This window comes from Apteryx mantelli, unplaced genomic scaffold, assembly GCF_036417845.1.
Source record: "Apteryx mantelli isolate bAptMan1 unplaced genomic scaffold, bAptMan1.hap1 HAP1_SCAFFOLD_20, whole genome shotgun sequence".
In the NCBI taxonomy this organism is placed as follows: Eukaryota; Metazoa; Chordata; class Aves; order Apterygiformes; family Apterygidae; genus Apteryx; species Apteryx mantelli.
Window position 1 is genome coordinate 12872685 of NW_027118553.1, and position 19697 is coordinate 12892381.

At 51.0% G+C, this 19697-nt stretch overlaps 1 protein-coding gene and 1 pseudogene across 1 annotated transcript; both read right to left on the reverse strand.

Annotated features, from left to right (window-relative positions):
* Positions 1 to 593: 593 nt before the first annotated feature.
* Positions 594 to 1504, reverse strand: LOC136996109 (olfactory receptor 14A16-like; annotated as a pseudogene).
* An 11109-nt stretch (positions 1505 to 12613) lies between these two features.
* Positions 12614 to 13132, reverse strand: LOC136996095 (olfactory receptor 14C36-like; the record flags this gene model as incomplete). Its single annotated transcript, XM_067317089.1, has 1 exon — positions 12614 to 13132. A coding segment is annotated over exon 1 (519 nt), but the record flags the coding sequence as incomplete, so codon positions are not given.
* Between the last annotated feature and the right edge of the window lie 6565 nt (positions 13133 to 19697).

The following is a 19697-nucleotide window of genomic DNA, read 5'->3' on the forward strand; positions in this document are numbered from 1 at the left end:
ACACACTGGCCCAGGAGATTCCCAGAGCTCTCCTGGCACCTCCAGATTCCCCTCCAGGAGTACAGGCATCTGACAGGTTTTTAAAGTGTGGAATGGCCCTGGGTGTGTACATCATCATTGACAATTCATCATCTCCGCTGCTACTGTACAGCGATGGGTGAGTCCTAAATCCAGACCTTGGTCTCTAAGAGATCATTACATGATTATGAGCTTTTTGCTTCTAAACCCATGGACAACGCTGCCCAGCAGGCCCTTTTGACATGCAATTCCTTAGGCCTATTCCTGACACCAGCTTTGGAAGAAAAGCCCAGCCTTCAGCCACTGCACTGCGTAGAAGCTACTTTATTACAGAGATTGTGCTGGAGTCAGTTCTGATGCAGCATTAGACACAGTTTGATGTGGGTACCAGGTGGGACAGAGCAGGATCAGGAAAAGTGGAATGAATCCAAGCATTTGTGCAGCAACATGATAAAAAATAATATAATAATAGTAGTAATAATAAAAATAAAGGGAACAAACAAAGCTCAGGGCTGTTTGGGATACCCTAGGATTCAATTGTGGAGAGCAAAGGCAGTGTTCCCACTGCTGAGAAATGAGATCACTTTCCTCAGGGCATCTTTCAGCTCCTTGTTCCTCATGCTGTAGATGAGGGGGTTCACTGTTGGAGGCACCATTGAGTACAGAACAGCCACCACCAGATCCAGAGCTGAGAAGAGATGGAGGGGGGCTTCAGGTAGGCAATCATTGAAGTGCTGACACACAGGGAGACCACGGCCAGGTGAGGCAGGCACATGGAAAAGGCTTTGTATCGTCCCTGCTCAGAGGGGATCCTCAGCACAGCAGTGAAGATCTGCACATAGGACAGTACAATGAAAACAAAACACCCAAACATTAAACAGACACTAACCACAAGAAGGCCAACTTCCCTGAGGTAGGAGTCAGAGCAGGAGAGCTTGAGGATCTGGGGAACTTCACAGAAGAACTGGTCCACCACATTGCCTTGGCAGAGTGGTATTGAAAATGTGTTAGCAGTGTGCAGGAGGGCATTGAGAAAACCACTGACCCAGGCAGCTGCTGCCATTTTGACACAAGCTCTGATGTCCATGATGGTCCCATAGTGCAGGGGTTTGCAGATGGCAACATAGCGGTCATAGGCCATGACTGTGAGAAGACAATACTCTCCTCCAAACAAGAAGAAAACCAGGAAGACCTGCACAGTACATCCCAAGTAGGAAATAGCCCTGGTATCCCACATAGAATTGGCCATGGATTTGGGGACAGTGGTGGAGATGAAGCCGAGGTCAAGGAGAGAGAGGTTGAGGAGGAAGAAGTACATGGGGGTGTGGAGGTGGTGGTCGCAGGCTACGGCTGTGATGATGAGGCCGTTGCCCAGGAGGGCAGCCAGGTAGATGCCCAGGAAGAGCGAGAAGTGCAACAGCTGCAGCTCCCGTGTGTCTGCAAATGCCAGGAGAAGGAACTCGTTGAGGGAGCTGCTGTTGGACATTTTACTATCTCTGGGCGTGGGGGACTGTCGAAAGGAGAAAAGACATTGAGAAGTTAGGAGAGACTTTTCAGGCAAAGAACCCCCCCCCAAATGTTGCAGTTCCCACGCAACCCCCCACTTTGCCTCTCTCTTTACAGAGAGGATCTGTGCGCATCTCCCTTGCTTGAGCTCCTCTTCACACTGGCACAGTGTTTTATGAGGAATAGGGACTTCTGCCCATGAGCTCCAGAGAAGTCAGTCCAGCTGTATAGTGATGGGATACATGGGAATGGGGGTGACTAGCTCTGACAGTCACAGTTCCTCTCAGGTGAAATCCACTGGGCACGTGGAAGGGCTTTTCAGAATCTGCACCACCACTTCTAAAGAATGAGAGTTGAGGAACAGAGTTTGGGGGATTTTTAACAGTGTTTATTTTCTTTGAGATGCCCCTGTCACCCCTGCGGAGTGATCCTCAAAGGCAGCAATTCTCAGCATTTCTACTCTGAATCCTGAGAAAAATGGATTCCCTGTCGCTTGGTGCAGAGTGAGGACAGCTTGTCTGTCTATTAGCCTTGTTCCCAGCTGTCCTTTCCTCGCACCTCTTGGAGCTGGGGGATGATCACTCCCATATGTTGCCCTAAAAAGAAATTAGCTCCTGCTGAGAGCAGACAAGTCCAGTTTCAAAACTGCAGCTCTCCAACCATCTCTCCCTTTCTCAGGGCACCAGAGGGAGGTCTCCACACTCCCCTTCTAGGCAAGGACACACATGGCTCTTTTCAGATGCCCATATACAGTTCCCCAACACCATTTCCATACTCTCAGCATCTCTGCAGATTCTTCACGGGTCTCCTGGACATCACAAAGATGCTATGAGGCAGCAGTGCCCTTCTGGAGGGCAGCTCAAAGTCTGGTAGGACACGACAGGGAAATGGTCAAAGGACATTAAGGACTGAAGATGGGCTCTCCTTAAGGGAGAGTCGGCTCAATTCCCAACCCCACAGACTGCATTTCCTGGAGCCACCGAGGCTAGAAGGGGGCTGCAGACACCTCACTCCCAAGCAGACCCCTCTCTTGCACAACTCGCAGGGCAGGTGTCTGAGCTGCAGCTGAAAACCCACCAACCCCAGGGAGCCTGAGAGAACAGGAGCAGCATGGACAGAAGGGGAAACAAGGAGCAACACCATGATCCTGCTGCCAAGGGAGGCAAGGAGAGAGGGGCAGATGGGCACTCAGGAAAGCCCTCACCTTACCCAGCTGGGCATGCTACCTCGCAGACAGAAACACTGCAGGGCAGTTGCTGTCAGCAACTTTGTTGGGCAGCATGAACTGGGCCCGTAGCAGGAGAGAGGCCCCTCTCCTCTGCTGGAGGTCTGGCTGCAGAGGAGGCAGCTCATGCCCTGGACTCCATGGCTGTCAGGGCAGAGGCTCTGCTGAGTGGGAGGGGGAGACACAGGGGGCTTGCTCAGAGGAAGGTGTCTGCATTGCAGGGACTGACCATGACTTGCCCAAATCCATCCTCCCATGATGATTCTGTTAGCAGTTCTCTCTCTTCTACTGCCCATCTCTGCTGCCTGGAGCTGTCCCCGCTGCCAGGAGCTCTTACTCTCTCCCAACATCTTTTCCCAGTCGGTTGTCACAGACCTCATCCCACCCTCTTTGTGCTCTCTTCTGCCCTCAGAAACTTCCCAGATCAGGGCACTGTCCAGGGGCATCTCTGTGCATGCACATCCTAAGGAGCAGGTCACCTAAACTCCTATGAGGTCACAAAGGTGATGTTGATGCTGTCTGTAGGCTAAGGTGGGGATGAAGTGGCTTGCTGAGGTTTCTCACAGACCTGTTAATCTCTCAGAGTGAAGGTTTCGGAGTCACACTTCCTCGCCAAAACAGAAAACTTGTTCCTTCATTCTCCCTGCCAAAAATAGGAAACTGAAAGTGCAGACACCCGAAGGAAAGCTCCTTCTCTTGCAAGTAGCCCTTCTCTTGATCTTCCTCTTGAAAAGACCCCTCAGACATGGCATGTGCATGAGCCAGAGCTGTGAGCACCCCCGACCCACTCAGCACCCTCTCAGCAGGAGAATGTACCTGACCTGCTGGGGGGTCACTCCTTCCGCTCAGAGCTTCTCCCCACAGTGTCATGGGGAGCTCTCTGGGCAGGCTGAGTGCTGATCCTTGCAGGTGGCAGAGTCACTGCCCAGATGCTGCTCTGAATTACAGCCCTGGGCACGCCTGGGTGCACTCCCTGACTTCACACCACTGCAGCCATCCCTGCGAGAATGGAGCAGCATGCCCTCTCCTTCTGACCATGTAGCAGGGAATCCCTACTCTGAAGCATCTCCTCCACTGCCTGTGCGTTGGAGGAGCTAGGAGAGCGATCCTTAAAAAGCCTATCAGTTATGGGATGAGATGGGTTTAGAAGACCCCTGCAGGAACCTCAGTAGCAATGCCCTGCAACCAGAGACATACCATGCAAAAGGCTGTGAAGATTTCTCCCACAAGGAGCTCTCCTCTGTCCCACTCCACACTGCCTTTCACTTCCCTATGCCTTCTCTCATCTCATGTCAGCAGCAGCAGGCAGTGCCTGGAGCCCTGCTGCTCTTTGCAGAGGAGCTGCTCCTGCACACAGCTGTCTTCAGCAGTGCTGCCTTGTTGCCAGGTGCTCCCTCCATCCCAGGAGCCTGGACCCTCTCAGAAGCAGGGGCCCAGCTGAAGTCCTGACTTTCTCTGTCTCTTGTGCTCCGTCCTCCTGGGAAATGTTCCCTGAAGTAGACTAATATAATCACCCTTGGTCCCTCTCTAAGCACTCAAGGAAGACTGATTCCGGCATTACAATTTGTCTCATCAGAGAATGGTTATCTGCAAGAGGTGGAGATGTCCCACTCCGGAAGCGGTGAGGAAGGGAGTTCATTTACCCAGGGTTCAGGTGTTGATTCAGATGAGTCAGTCTGGGCATCTTATGCCAGTTTAGAAGCCCCTGGAATGCAGTGGGATTCAGATCCCTCCCATAAACTCCACCAACACACAGCAGGTGGGATTCCCCTTGCCCAAGCTGAAGTGAGCACAACATAGATGTCTACATGTGAACTCCTTGTCTAAGCTCCTGTTATAATCACTGGAGATGGAGGGTGGGAGTCAGTTACCTGGTGACACCTGGTGACAGTTGAAGAGACAGAGGTGCTCCAAGGCATGTGACAGTGTCTGCTTGCTCTGATGCAGCAAGCGTGAGATCCGAATCCTTCTAGAGCATTAGGTGGGGAGCAGGTGGGGAACTTCCTTGCCCATCTGAAATGACTAGATGCCCACTACTGTTAGAGCACTTCTCACTGTGAAGCTGAGACACATGGAGTGCCTACATGCCTACAGTGCAAACTGCTAATGTAATTCAGAGCGGACACTTGATATAATGACATAAAAATAGTCTGGCAGGGCCATGTCACATGCATGGGCTTGCTAGCACAACTGCATGGGACCTATCAGAAAACCATGCCCTTTTGGACTCAGCACTGCTGTGGCCATATGTCTGGAACAGAGTGTCCCAGTGTGGACTGCCCAGTGCTGGAGGAATGGGGAGCAACTGAGAGGGTCCAGAGGAGGTCTGCCAAAATGGCATTGGGGGCCTGAAGCACATGGCCTGTATGGAGAGGCTGAGGGACCTGGGCTTTTTTAGCCTGCTGAAGTGGAGGCTAAGGCCAATACAGTAGTCACCTGTGACTGCCTGTGACAGGGTGGTTTCAGAGATGATGGAGCTTTTCTTGGTAGTAGGTAGCAGCATGACAAGGGGAAAGAGCCACAAAGTGCATCTTGAGAGGTTCAGACTGCACTTCAGGTAACAAGAATGTCACTCATAGGGTAGTGCTGTGGTGCAAGAGGACACCCAGAGGGACTCCATGATCAGCCCCTGGCTTTGTGTTTCAAGGAACAGCCAGCAAGGACAGGAGATGTCAGTAAAGGTGGGGAGATCCTGCAGTGAGAGCAAGGTGGGGAAGCACGTTGGTTGTCTACAGGATGCGGGGAAAGAGGTGCAGGGTTGGGACAATGTAGGACAGTCTGTGGTGGAGATGACAGAGGGCAATGCCAAGGCTGAAAGCCTCCAACAAAACTGAGGTCGTTGTCCCATTTCCTATGGCTGGTGTCTCTGCCACCGAGGCCTATGGGAAGATGACGTTTCCTTACAGCACTGTGGCCTTGCTGCCTCCTCACCTCCACGGAGCCCAGGAGGTGCTGTATTGTTGTCCTGCACTTGGCATTGCGCACACCCCCACCCTGACACTGCCCCCAGGAACAGCCCTGAGCAACATGTGAGGGAAAGGTTCCCCCCACACAGGGGCTGGCTGTGGATCTTGGCCATTCTGTTGATAACACACATCAAGGTTGACTTGGCATCACAGCCACCCTCACATTGCCTTTGCCTACCTGCAATCAGGGCCTCCAACTTTCTCCTCTAATCAGCCACCAGGGAGCTTTTGTTGATAATGACCCTCACTGGGACCCATTAACGCTCCAAGAAACTTGGGGATTTGCTTCTGACCTAAACTTCTTGAGAGGTTGCTTCAGTCTCCTCTCAGCATCGGAGGTTCATGGACTCAGCACCAAAGACACCCGAGGGGTCATTAAAATGCAAAAACCTCTAAGGAGGCATGCCTCTCCCCATAATTTTCTTCAGCTCTTCAATTCTTCTGCTGTGGCTAATTGGAGAGGTTTCAGCAGTGTATTTACAAGAGGAAGATTTCAATGAGCATTAAAAAAAAAAGGATTTCTGCTTTTAAAGGTTTCCTTATTTTTCAGCTTACAACCTAGAGTGATAGCCACCTTCTCCAAATGAGATTGATCCAGAGTGTCTCCTAATGAAGTCTGGACATGTAGGAAAAGCACCATCCTGGAGGTCAGACATCCATGAAAAATGTTCCTCCCCACCTCCCCAGCCCTGACAGTTCCCGCATCAGCCAATGGGGACTTCAATCACTCTTGTTCAAATCTAACCTTTTTCCACATAAGGCTGCAGCTGAATATTACAGCTCATGTGCACCAATTCCCACCCGCTTTCCTTAGAGAACTAGCTGCAAACAGACACAGAAGGATTTGTCTTAATTTCGATCAAACACAGATAACCTTGATCCAATGTCAGAAGAAATAAAAGACATTCCTCAACTGTATGTCAGGTCCAAAGTGCCTTCAGTGAGGTCCATGGTCTACAAGGAAAAACCTTCCTTGAAATGCTCTTCACAAATAGATAGGAAAGGTTGGATAGAAACACAGTGAAGGAGTTGTTTGAAGAGACAATTAGACTGCTGAAAGACAAGGCAAGCTTCAGACTCCCTGAAGCTCAGAGCAGCAACTGGAGAGCTGAGATGTAACTGAATGATAAAGAGTAAGGGGAGGAGGAAAACTGAGAAACTATGGAAAGTGCATATGTCCAGATAGTCTGACACACAGCTGGCTTTAGAAATGATCAGTTTAATCAGGGCATGTAGAAATATGTGAGAGATTATTGAGATTACATCCACAGCATGATAGACAGAGCAGTGGTAACGCAAGTTAAGGGGCAGACCAACATTGCTTCTCCTGAGATCCATGCCCTTATTAAAAATTTCCATTATGTCATCATGGGAAAACACTGACATTTTATTAACACTATTCAGTCATTTCAGCTGATGAAAATATTCTCACATGTATATATTTTTTTATGTAGTAAACAGTCCTCCGCCTTTCCAGGCAGAACTCAGGTGTCCAACCACAAGCACCCAGTGGCACTTGGAGAGGCCCCAGTGTCTCTGAGGGACATGCCTGGGCCTGGCAGATCTCACAGGGGATCTGCGGGCAACCAGAGCCCCTCGGAGCTGCAGAGGGAGGCTGAGCAGAGGGGACCAGGGCACCTCCCATGGCACCAGCCGTCCATGACCCTGTGACTGCATCCCACCTCAGTTCTGAAAATCACTTTCCTTTTCACACAGAAAGATTAAGCACAATCACCCCAGAAGAGCAGCATACTGAAACAGAACAAATCAAGAAAGACAATAAGAGCACAAAAAAGTGAAAACCTGGAAAGTATAACAAAGCATTTCTTTGCTTTAAATCTTTGTCTTAATTTCTTTCTACTTTCATTTTTAAAATCATTTTCTAAACGTTTCTGTATAATCAGGCCTGCACCATTAAACAAGATATTTTTGTGTCTCACACAGAGCCCAGTGCTCAGAAAACCACCCCCTGCCCACGGCTGTCCGTGCCACTCTTCACTCTTTGCACAGAGCATGTTGCACTCTGAGGTGTCAGGCTCCCTCGACTGGTGAGGAAAGCAGGGTGACCAGCTTCATCCATTTTTGGATGGCCAAATCTGCAAAATCTCAACATACCTGTGTTACTGTGACCTTTTAAAGCAGTTCCTAAAACATCTAGCCACACTCCCTTTTCATTCCTTCCACAGTCAATGAAGTGCAACTTCATTTTAGGGAACAACAGGGAGGAGGCTGATCTCACCCCATGCCCGACCCCGTCAGTGCAGATGTCTCTGCCTAAGCCAGTTGTCTGGACTTCCCTTTCTAGTCAATGGAGGTAAATAAGTTGTCTCAACTGAGCTGTTTTGAGATACATTTCCTAATGACAAGCTAAAGTCCCATAGGAGCCACCTCCAAAATTTACAGCACCACATGGCAACACAGCTACCCCAGGACATCTCAGGCAGCAATAGCCTCTCTATGTGGTCCAATGAATCAAGCCCCAAAAGTGGATTCTAGTCCTAAGTTGAAATCTTCTCAACAAATAACTCAGTGCAACAATTGACAAAAATCCTCTTTTCCAAAACTTCACACAGTTTTTACCATTGCCAAATATTTTTTTTCATTCTTATTCATTGGCAGCACCATGTTCATGCACTACAGGAATTAGCCTGTCTATGCAAGTGTACATACATATATATACATTATTCATCAAAATACATTTGCTGGCTATACTCTGGAGTAGCAGTGGAGGAATGGAGAAACTTTGTTCTGAGGAACTATTTAAATGGACATGTTTCAGATCTCTTCTTCTGCCTCTCTCTCCTTTCTTCTTCCTCTGCCTCTTCTCTCTTTACAGAGCTCTCCAGGGGACCATTCACTGAATCACAGTGGACGAGACCTCTGGATGTCACCTAGTCCCAACTCCCCCAGTCAATGCAGAGGGAACTAGATGAGGTTGCCCAGGGGCTCCCCCCAGTCATGCATTGTCCACAAAGGTGCTGAGAGTGTGCTCCATCCACTGTGCAGGCCATCCATAAAGATGTTAAACAGTCCTGCCCCACATGTTGATCACTGAGGGATGCCGCTAGTAACCAGCTGCCACTTGGAACTTGTACCACTGATCACAGCGTTTCAGCCTGATGGTCCAGCCAATCCCCCACCTGCCTCATGGTCCATTGATCCACGGCAGATCTGGACAATTTGCCTCTAAGGAGACTCTGGGGGACTGTGTGAAAGGCCTTGCTAAAGTGAAGGTTCACAAAATCCCCTGCTTTCCCATTGTGCACAAAGCCATTCATCTGATGGCAGAAGGCAATCGGGTTGGTCAGGCATGGTTTCCATTTCCCCTTGGTCAACGCATGCTGCCTCTTCCAGGCCTTGTCCTTCATAGGCTTGGAGATGGTTTCCAGGAGGATTTGCTCCATCACCTTCCCAGGGACTGAGATGAACATGACCAGCCTGTCGTTGCCCAGATACTCCCTCTTGCCCTTCTGGAAAATGGGTGCAATGTCTGTCAGGAACCTCCCTGATTACCCTGACCTTTAAAAGACGATCAACAGCAGTGTTGCAATGACTCCGGCCACCTCTCCCTGCACCCTGGGGTGCTTCCCGTTTGGTCCCAGGGACTTGTGTGTGCCCATTAGGCAAAAGTCCTCTCCAGATGCATCGTCTTCTGCCATGGGTGAGGGTTTGTTAACACAGATGCTGCCAAAGGACTCGTGGGCCAGGGAGGCCTGGCAGTAGACAATACCAGTAAAAGACAAGGTAATAGAGGCAATGAGCCACTCAGCCTTTCCCCTGTCTTTGTCACTAGGTCTCCTGCCCCACTGAGCAGGGAGACCACCCTTTCCTTGGCTGCCTTCCTTGTCCTGCCCATGTACTTACAGAAGCCCTTCTGGTTGCCCTCTTCATCTCTTCCTAGCTCCAGCTCCAGCTGAGCTTTGGCTTGCCTAACTCCATCCCTCCCACCACACGCAATGGCTATGTCTTCTTCCTGGGTAGCCCATTCCCCTTCCAAGCCTCTGTGCACTTCCTTCTGCCTTTTCAAGTCCTAAATCACAAAGTACCTGCTCATCTGTGCCAGCCTCAGGCCAGGCCATGATGGACTTTCCTGCAGACTAGACTGTTCCTGTGCTTCGAGCACACTGGCCCTGATGGTCCAAGAGGGCTCCATGGCTCCTCTGCCCTCCACGGCAGTCACCTGTGGGGTCCTGACAAGCAGATCCTGAACAAGATGAAATCCTCTCTGCTGCAGTCCAGGGCAGTGATTCTGTTATTCTTCCTACCTCTCCACTATCTCATGGTCACTGCAGTGACATCCAACCTCCACATTCACATCCCCATCCAGGCTAAGCTTCAGGCAGGAAAGAAAGGGCAGGACTGCACCATCTCTCTAGAGGTGCAACTACAGAGGTAGAGAACTCACCCTGCAGAAAAGCCTGCATTTCTCCCCTCTCCACTGAGAGCATCCAGGCAATGGACTTGTATGTGGTTAAAGGTGGATGCAAAGAACTTCAGGGGTAATGTAGATATGCCTGAGGCAGTGCCTCCCAGGCTGCCTTTACAGTCAACGGGGTGGAGGAAGTGTTCACCTGCCTTCTTTTCAATGGTCACATAAAGCCCAAATGACTCCTGTCCCAGAGACATTTACTTTGTGCTTGAAATGGAGCCCGAGGTCATAGGCTTTTAGGATAATTCAGGCTGAAGGGACCACAGGAGGCCTGTAGTGCAACCTTCTGCTCACAGCATGGTCAGATAGAGGTTCAGAATCCAAAAAATGTTCTTGCCAAAGGATTTCTGGTGTGATAGAGCAGCAGAAGACAGTAGAGTGTTGACGGGGTGATCTTATGGATGAAAGGGTTTCCTTTTTCGCTTTCTCCAGAGAGTTAAATCCTCAGCTCTCCAGAGAAAACAAGTTGGTACATAAACTTTGCCACTAACATGAAGGCGGAGAAGCTCCTGAGTCCCTTACAGACAGAGGCTAGTCCAAAGGCCACCACACGAATGGCACCAGACCCCAGGCATGCCTGCCTTCTTGCTGGGCACCCTGCAGTCCCAGGCAGGAGGTGTGCAGGGAACAGAGTGGGGTCTGCAGCCTGCAGCCCTGGCCACCCAGCAGGTGTGGTGAGACCCTGCTCCTCTAGATGAGACTGGGCTCTCCTGCATTTCCCCAGTGGGAAGCCTGCATCCCCTCTGGCTGGGAATACAGCCAGAGCAGGGAGAGCCAACATGGGAGACAGATCAGCTCATGCCCCAGTCAGTGATTCCTTCCCTGCAGCCGCTACAGCCCTGCTGATGCCCTGTAACCTGGTGGCCCAGGAGGTGGGACTCCAATCTGCCCTGGCTCTAAAGATTTCTCAGCCCTTCAGACCCAGGAGGCAAAGCACTGGTCTGGGGACACCTCAGCAGTCAAAGGGGCTGAATGTCTGACATGTTCCTGAGAACTTTTCTGCAGTCTCCTGCACTGGTTTGACTCCTGTTCCCATGGAGCAGAGACTCCTTTGGAGGATGAACTCACTCACTGTGTAACTCTGAGGACAGGGTTGACCAGGCAGTACAAATGGCAGCAAGGCCTCAGCCCCACAACAGTGTCCCCTGCCCAGGACACCACTTTCCAGCCCCTTCCTCCTAGAGGATTTGGGTTGGGAGGGACCACTGGAGATCTGCAGGACCATGATCTGCTCTGAGCTGGGCTAACTTTACAGTTAGATCAAGTCGGTATTTTGCCTTCCGCAGGAGAGTTTTTAAAGATCTCCTGGCCCCTGCCCCAGTGCTGCTAAACTCTCATGGTTACTATTTTTTTCTTTCTTTCTTTTTTTTTTAACTCATTTGAAATTTCCTTTGCTGTATATTCTGCTTGTTGTCTCCTGTCTTCTCCTGCCCTTGGTCCCTGGCCAGACCATCCCATCTATGCTGACCAAGGACAATCATAGCCTCACCTCCAAGCAGAGCCTTGGTGCCCTGGCCCCCATAGGCCCCTGCCCAGCATCATCCCACCAGTCCTCAGCTCCTGTCCTTGCGGGGTTAGAAGAACACCATGTGCTGGAGTCTGGGCCCACAGAGAGCCCAGGAAGGACTGGACATTCCCCCCCCCTCCCCCAAGGAAGTGCTGAGCCAAGCAGGCAGAGCTAGCTGGTCACATTCCAAGATCACCCCTCACCAGCACCATGGGCAATGGCCAGTGCTGGAAATGGCTGGTATGAGGGGCTGGGTCTGGGAGGAGTTTCCTGGGACAGTTTCTCCTCTCTGTTCATGCAACAACAAGCTGGGCTGAATCTTTGCCCTGAGGTACTCTCCTTGAGGGCTACCATGGGAGGAGGATGGTCTAGAGGCTCAGTAGACGGCCCCAGGACCTCCTCTGCATGCTCCCTGCCGGCCCTGCAGAGGACCCAGCACAGGACTCATCCTCCCAGGGCTCACAGCTGGACATGCAGTCCTCCAGCTGGGCATGGAGCCTAGTCTGGGGGTGACTTTTGGGGTAAGGATCAGCATGCGGCATGATTGAGATGATTGTCTGAAGGAAATGTGCTGGGGACATAGCATAAGGGACAGCAGCTTCGGAGGAAGAGCCCAGCCTTCAGGCACTGCACCTGGAAGAATCTACCTTATTAAAGAGATACTGTGAGGGAGTCAGCTCTGACCCAGTGTTGGACGAAACTTTATATGGGCACCAGGTGAGACAGAGCAGCGTCAGTGAACGTGAAATGAATTGAACCATTTGTGTAGCAACATGATAACAAGTACTACTAATAACAGTAATACTAGTAATAAAAAATAAAATAAAATGAACAAAGGTCAGACCTGGTACAGGACACAGGGGGAGTCATTTGTGGAGAACAATGGCAATGTTACCAGTGTTGAAAAATGTCCATGAAATCACTTTTCTCAGGGCATCCTTGAGCTCCTTGTTCCTCATGCTGTAGATAAGCGGGTTCACTGCTGGAGGCACCACTGAATACAGGACAGCCACCACCAGATCCAGAGCTGGGGAGGAGAGGGAGGGAGGCTTCAGGTAGGTAAACAGGTCAGTGCTGATGAACAGGGAGACCACGGCCAGGTGAGGCAGGCACGTGGAAAAGGCTTTGTGTCGGCCCTGCTCAGAGGGGATCCTCAGCACAGCACTGAAGATCTGCACGTAGGACAGCACAATGAAAATGAAACAACCAAAGGCTACACAGGCACCAACCACAATAAGCCCAACTTCCCTGAGGTAGGAGTCTGAGCAGGAGAGCTTGAGGATCTGGGGGATTTCACAGAAGAACTGGTCCACAACATTGCCTTGGCAGAGTGGTATTGAAAATGTGTTCCCAGTGTGCACCAAAGAATACAGAAAACCACTGGCCCAGGCAGCTGCTGCCATTTTGACACAGGCTCTGCTGCTCATGAGGGTCCCATAGTGCAGGGGTTTGCAGATGGCAACATAGCGGTCATAGGCCATGACAGTGAGAAGATAATATTCTCCTCCTAACAAGAAGACAAACAGAAAGATTTGAGCAGCACATCCTGAGTAGGAAATGGCCCTGGTGTCCCACAGAGAATTGGCCATGGATTTGGGGACAGTGGTGGAGATGGTGCCAAGGTCAAGGAGGGAGAGGTTGAGGAGGAAGAAGTACATGGGGGTGTGGAGGCGGTGGTTGCAGGCTACGGCTGTGATGATGAGGCCGTTGCCCAGGAGGGCAGCCAGGTAGATGCCCAGGAAGAGTGAGAAGTGCAAGAGCTGCAGCTCCCGTGTGTCCGCAAATGCCAGGAGGAGGAACTCATTGAGGGAGCTGCTGTTGGACATTTTGCTATCTCTGGGCGTGGGGGACTGTGCAAAGGAGAAAAGACATTGAGAAGTTAGCGGAGGCTTTTCAAGCAAAGAAACCCCCAAAAGTTGCCATTCTCATACAACCCCCCACTTTGCTTCTCTCTTTCCCGAGAGGATCTTTGTGCAGCTCCCATGCTTGAGCTCCGCTTTGCACTGGCTGAGTGTGCTGTGAGGAGCAGGGACCTCTGCCCATGGGCTCCACAGGACTCAGTCCTGCAGTAAAGCTGTGGGCACAGGGGAATGGGGGTGACCAGCTCTGACAGTCACAATTTCTGTCAGGTGAAATCCACTCATTGTTTAGAAGGGCTTTTCAGCATCCTCACTCTGAATTCTAAAGAATGAGGTTTGAGGAACAGAGTTTCAGTGATTTTTTATTTTCTTTCAGATGTCCTTGTCACCCCTGGGGAGTGTTCCTCAAAGGTAGAAATCCTTGGCATTTCTACTGAATCCTGAGAAAAACGGATGCACTGTCCCTTGTTGCAGAGTGAGGACAGCTAGTCTGTGTATTATGCTCAATCACCGCTGTCCTGTGCTTGTAAATCTTTGGGCTGGAGGATGATCACACTCATATGTTGCCCTAGAAGGAAACCAGACCCTGCTGAGAGGAGACGAGTCCAGTTCCAAAGTGCACATCTCCAAACTTCTCACCCTTTCTCAGGGCACCTGAGGGAGCTCTCCACACTCCCCTTCTAGCCAAGGATACACAGGGCTCTTTTCAGATGCCCATATACAGCCTCCCACCACCATCTCCAAACTCTCAGCATCTCTGCACCTTCCTCATGGGGCTCTCAGATATCACAGAGGTGCTCTGAGACAGCAGTGCCTTTCTAGAGGGCAGCACACAGTCTGTCAGCTTACCTTACCAGCTAGGCATGCCGTCTCACAGGCAGTGACATCGCAGGGCAGTCACTCTCAGTCCCTTTGTCAGGCACCTCTCCTCAGCTGGAGGTCTGGCTGCAGAGAGGGCAGCTCATGCCCTGGACCCCATGGCAGTCAGGGCAGAGGCTCTGCTGGGTGGGAGAGGAGACACAGGGAGCTTGCTCAGAGGAAGGCGTCTGCATCAGAGGGACTGACCACTGACCATGACTTGACCAAATCCATCCTCCCATGACGATTCTGTTGGCACTTCCCTCTCACTCCCTGCCCATCTCTGCTGCCTGGGGCTGCTCCTGCTGCCTGCAGCTTTCTCTCTCCCAACATCTTTTCCCTGTCCGTACTCACAGACCCTGTCCACCCTCTCTGTGTGCAGTTCTGCCCTGCAGAAACCTCCCGGATCACAGCACTGTCCAGGGGCATCTCTGTGCTCACAGATCCTAAGGAGCAGGTCACATTAGCCCTAATAAGACCATGAAGGTGATGCTGGTGCTGCTGTAGGTGGAGGTGGGGTTGAAAGAGTTTGCTGACCTTTCTCACAGACCTATTGAACTCTGAGAGGGAAGGTTAGTGAGTCCCAGGCCCTTGACAAACCAGAAAACTCTTTCCTTTTTTCTCCCTGCCAACATTAGGAAACTGAAAGCCCTGCAAGGAAAGCTCCTTCCCTTTCAAGTACCCTTTTTTTCACCTTCCTCTGCAGTGCAGCAACACTGCTCTGAATCACAGCCCTGCGCAGACCTGTGTGCACGTCCCAGCTTCACAGCCCTGCAGCTGTCCTTGGGAGAAGGTAGCTGCATGCCCTGTCCCTGTGATGGTGTGGCAGGGAATGCCTGCTCTGAAGCATCTCCCCCTCCTCTGCAAAGGAGAGCAATCCTTAAAAAAAATCTATCAGTCATGGGATGAAATAGTTTTAGAAGACCCTTCCAGGAACCTCAGTAGCATTGCCCCACAGCCAGAGACTTACTCTGTTCAGGGCTGTGAAGACTTCTCTCACAGTGAGCTCTCCTCTGTCCTCCCACTCCACACTGCCTTTCACTTCTCTCTGCCTTCTCTCCTCTCATGTCAGCAGCAGCAGGCAGTGCCCGGAGCCCTGCTGCTCTTTGCAGAGGAGCTGCTCCTGCACACAGCTGTCTCTGGGCAGCACTGCCCAGTTGCCATGAGCTTCCTCCATCCCCAGAGACTGGCCTCACTCAGGTACAGAGGCCCAGCTGAGCTCATGAATTTCTCTGTCCCTTGTGCTCCCTCCTCCTGGGAAATGTTCACTGCAACAAACTAAAATAATCACTGATGGTCCCTCTCTAAACAATGCAGAGAGACCAGTCACAACATTGTCACTTGTTTCATCAGAGGATGGTTTCATCAGAGGATGGTTATCTACGAAAGGTGGAAACATCCCAGCCTGGAAATCCATATTCCCATGTCTTAACTAGGCAGGACACCTAGAAGCGGACAAGAAGGGAGGTCATTCACCCATGGTTCAGGTTTTCATTTAGATGAGTCAGTCTGGACATTGCATGCCCATTTAGAAGCCCCAGGGATGCAGTGGGATGCAGATCCGTCCTGTGAACTCCACAGACGCACAGGAGGTGGGATTCCCCTTGCAAAAAAATGAAGTGTGCACAACAGAGGTGTCTGCATGGGAGCTCCTTCTCTAAGCTCCCACTATAATCACTGGTGATGGAGGGTGGGAGTCAGTTGCTCAACACACAAACACCTGGTGACATTGGAGGAGACAGAGATGGACCAAGGCATGTGCCAGAGTCTTCTTGCTCTGATGAAGCAGCTATGACACCCCCATCCTTCTAGAGCATGAGGTGGGGGCCAGGTGGGGAATTCCCTTGGCCATCTGAAACGACACTAGATGCCTCCTACTACTAGAGCTCCACTCACTATAAAGCTGAGACATAGGAAGATCCCAATGTTCCAAACAGCTAATGCAATTCAGTGCAGACACTTGATTTAATGACATAGAAAAAGGCTGGCAGGGCCATGTTGGATGCCTGGGGTGTCCAGCACATCCACATGTCTCTAGTAGTTACAGCATGGGACCTACAGGAAGCCATGCCTTTTTGCAGTGGTTGCGGGGCAAGTGCCCCAGGGCATCTTGGGTTTCCTACCTGTGCCCAAACAAATGAATCCCACCACTGCCTTTACACACAGTCTGTACTGTCTACATCCAAGCATGCTGCACAAATGGGAGGCACATCATACCAAGGGCTCCACTCTAGTCTCTGCACTTTCAAATCCTTCTAGTTCTCTTCCTCCTGAATAGCTTCTCACCTCCCAGGATGATATGAGCAGGGACTGGGCTAATGATGTCCTCAGGGTAGCTGGATCACAGAACCAGGCACCTCTTCAGTGGCACCTTGTCCTTCCTGCAGATTGGTTCAAGCCTGTCACAGGCCCCAAGGTGCTGCAGAGTCAGATCAGGCAGCAAACCCCTGTCCTGCCATTCCTGTATGGCCCAGCTCTGTTTCTCCATGGCTTTGGGCACTGCAGGCTTTGCTCTCTTAGTGGGAACCTCCTTTCACCATTACATTGCCACCTGCTATCTAGGCCAGCATGTCACCACCTGCAATCAAAGCCTTTGCATACATGAGGTCCCTGCTAAAATGTTTCCTTGTGACAAATCTTCAGTCGGCACCACAGCTGATGTTCTGCCGCCCAAATGTATGCAAGTATATGCAGCCTGGGGTGCAGCCAGGAGCAGATGGAGATGCACAAGCTGTCACAGGAGTGCCACATGGTTGGAATAACTGAGATATGGTGGGATCACTCGCATGACTGCAGTTCTTCAAAGGCAGGGTACAAGTTCTTCAGGAGAGACTACCAGGGAAGATGAGGAGGGGGATGCCCTATATGAGAAGGGGTAGCTTGCATGTATGGAGCTTTTCCATGGGATGGACAAAGGGAGGCAGCTCTGAAGGGCAGAGTAGCTCAGGAAAACCAGCAGGTTATTAAACACCTTTCAAGCACAAGCATGCTCCATAACAAACACTTTGTAAAATTAGTAGAGACCTGCGGACCCCAGCATGGCTAAACAGGGATCTCCCACATGAGCTCCAGGGCAATAAGGCAGCATACGGAAAGGGGAAGAAGGTAGAAGCTGCAAAGGAGGAATTTCGAGATATTGTCCAGCAAAGTCGGGATGGTGTTAAGGAAGCCATAGGTCCCCTGGCACAGAGACACTTGCAGGGGATGTGAAGGACAGGAAGAAGAGCTGCTACTGCTTCAGTGGCAGTAAAGGAATAAACAAGGAAATGTGGGCTCACTGCTGAAAGGGGCAGGGATTCTAGCAAAAGCGGATGTAGATAGGACTGGTCAAGTCCTCCCTGGCTTCAGTCTTCACCCACAAGGTCTCCTCAGCTGTTGTGCCTAGAGTCAGGACTCCTGAGGAGAAAAACAACCTGCAGTGCCTAAGTCTTGAGTGAGGGATGACTTGCAAGAACTCAACCCCTACGAGTCTATGGGATTGTATGGCTGGCATCCATGGACATTGAGAGAGCTGGCTGCTATGACAGCAGGGTTGCTCTCTATCATCTTTGAAAGTTTGTGGAGATTGGGGATGGGGGGAGGGGTCCCAAAGACCAGAAGAACGAATATGTTGTGCCCATCTTCTAAAAAGGCCCCAAGGACAAACCAGGGAGCTGCAGGCCATTCAGCCTCATGTTGGTGAGGGGTTTGTCATGGAACCAGTCCCCTCAGATCACATTTCTGGGCACATGAGGGAGAAGAAGGTGTCTGGGAACAGTCAGCATGGAGTTACACTAGGTGAATCATTCCTGACCCACCTGATTGCCTTCTGTGATAAAAGACGAGTATTTGTGGAGGAGAGGAGAGTAGTGGATGTCCCGTAGGCATCCAGATGGGCAAAAAACTGCTTGGATGATGAACTCAGAGGGTTTTCATGAATGGGTTGTGCTTTAATGGGAAGCCAGGTAAAGGTGGGGTATGCAGGGGTCTATACTCCACATCCTGTCCTGTTTGAGAGGTTCATCAGTGATCTACAGAATGGAAATCCCATCATGTTTATAGATGACACCCAATTGGGTGGAAAAGTTGTATGTTTGAGGGCTGCCATTCAGAGGACCCCAGCAGGCAGTAAGAATGGGCTGTCAGGAACTTTGTGAAGTACAGCAATGACAAATGCCAGGTCCTGCACCTGGGATAGAGCAACACCCTACAGCAATAGGGGTTGGGGAGTGCCCAGCTGGCAGCAGCTCTGTGCAGAAAAAGGACGTGGGAGTCTTTGCGGGCAGCGAGATGAACATCAGCCAGCAGCATGCCCTGGCAGCAAAGGAGGCTGCAGTGTCCCAGGCTACGTAGCCAGGAGATCGAAGGAGGTGATTACCCCCTCTACTCAGCATCCTTAGAGCCCATCTAGATACGGCGTCCAGTCGGGCTCCCTGTACAAGAACGCTGTTTGTCACTTGGCGTGAGTTCGGTCGCAGGCCCCAAGGTGGTTGGGAGCTGTAGCACTTGCCCGGTGAGGAGAGGCTGAGGGAATGCGCCTTGTTCAGCACAGAGAAGGGAAAGGCTTTGCAGGGCACTCACAGCAGCTTCCCAACTCAAGGTTACCACCAATAAAGAACCAGGTTTTTGCAGTGACTCATGGCAGGAGAATGAGAGGCAATGGCTATAAGGTGACACAAGTGCAGTTAAAATTAGCTATAAGGGAGAAAAATCAAAGAGGGTAACAAGGCATTTGAAGAAGGGTCCAGAGAGGTTATGGACTCTCTCTTCTTGGAGGCTTGCAGGATGCAGCTGGACAAGGCCCTGAGGAAATTGGTGTGAATTCGGTGTTGATCCTGATGTGAGCAGGAGGTTGGACTCGAGACCTCTCAAGGTCCCCTCCAACATGAATGATTCAGTGATTCTGTCATCTCTGGTGATAGGCACTGCAATTCTTGAAGGCAGGAATACTTTTTCTGCATGTGGCTAGCACCAGACACAGTCTCTCCAAAGCCAGCCCTTCTGAGTAGTGTGAGGTTTCCTCCTGGGCCTGAAAGGTTTTAAGTTCCCATCAGGATCAACACTGAATTCACACCAAGTTCCTCAGGAACCCTGAGCCAACCTGAACCTCAGCTGAACCTCAGCCACCCTGATCAGGACTAGCCCTCTAGAGCAGACGTACTACCAAGCTGTGCACAGCTCCTCGCCTTGGTCTCCTCTGACCCCAGCGTGCTGCCCCTGCAGGCCAGATACACCATGGACATTATCTGGAGGCTTCCTTTGGCAGATCAACCTTCCCAAAGTAGCACATGATGTATTAGTACCAGACAGAAATGTTTTATTTTTTATAGTGTGATACCAAGAAGGAGTC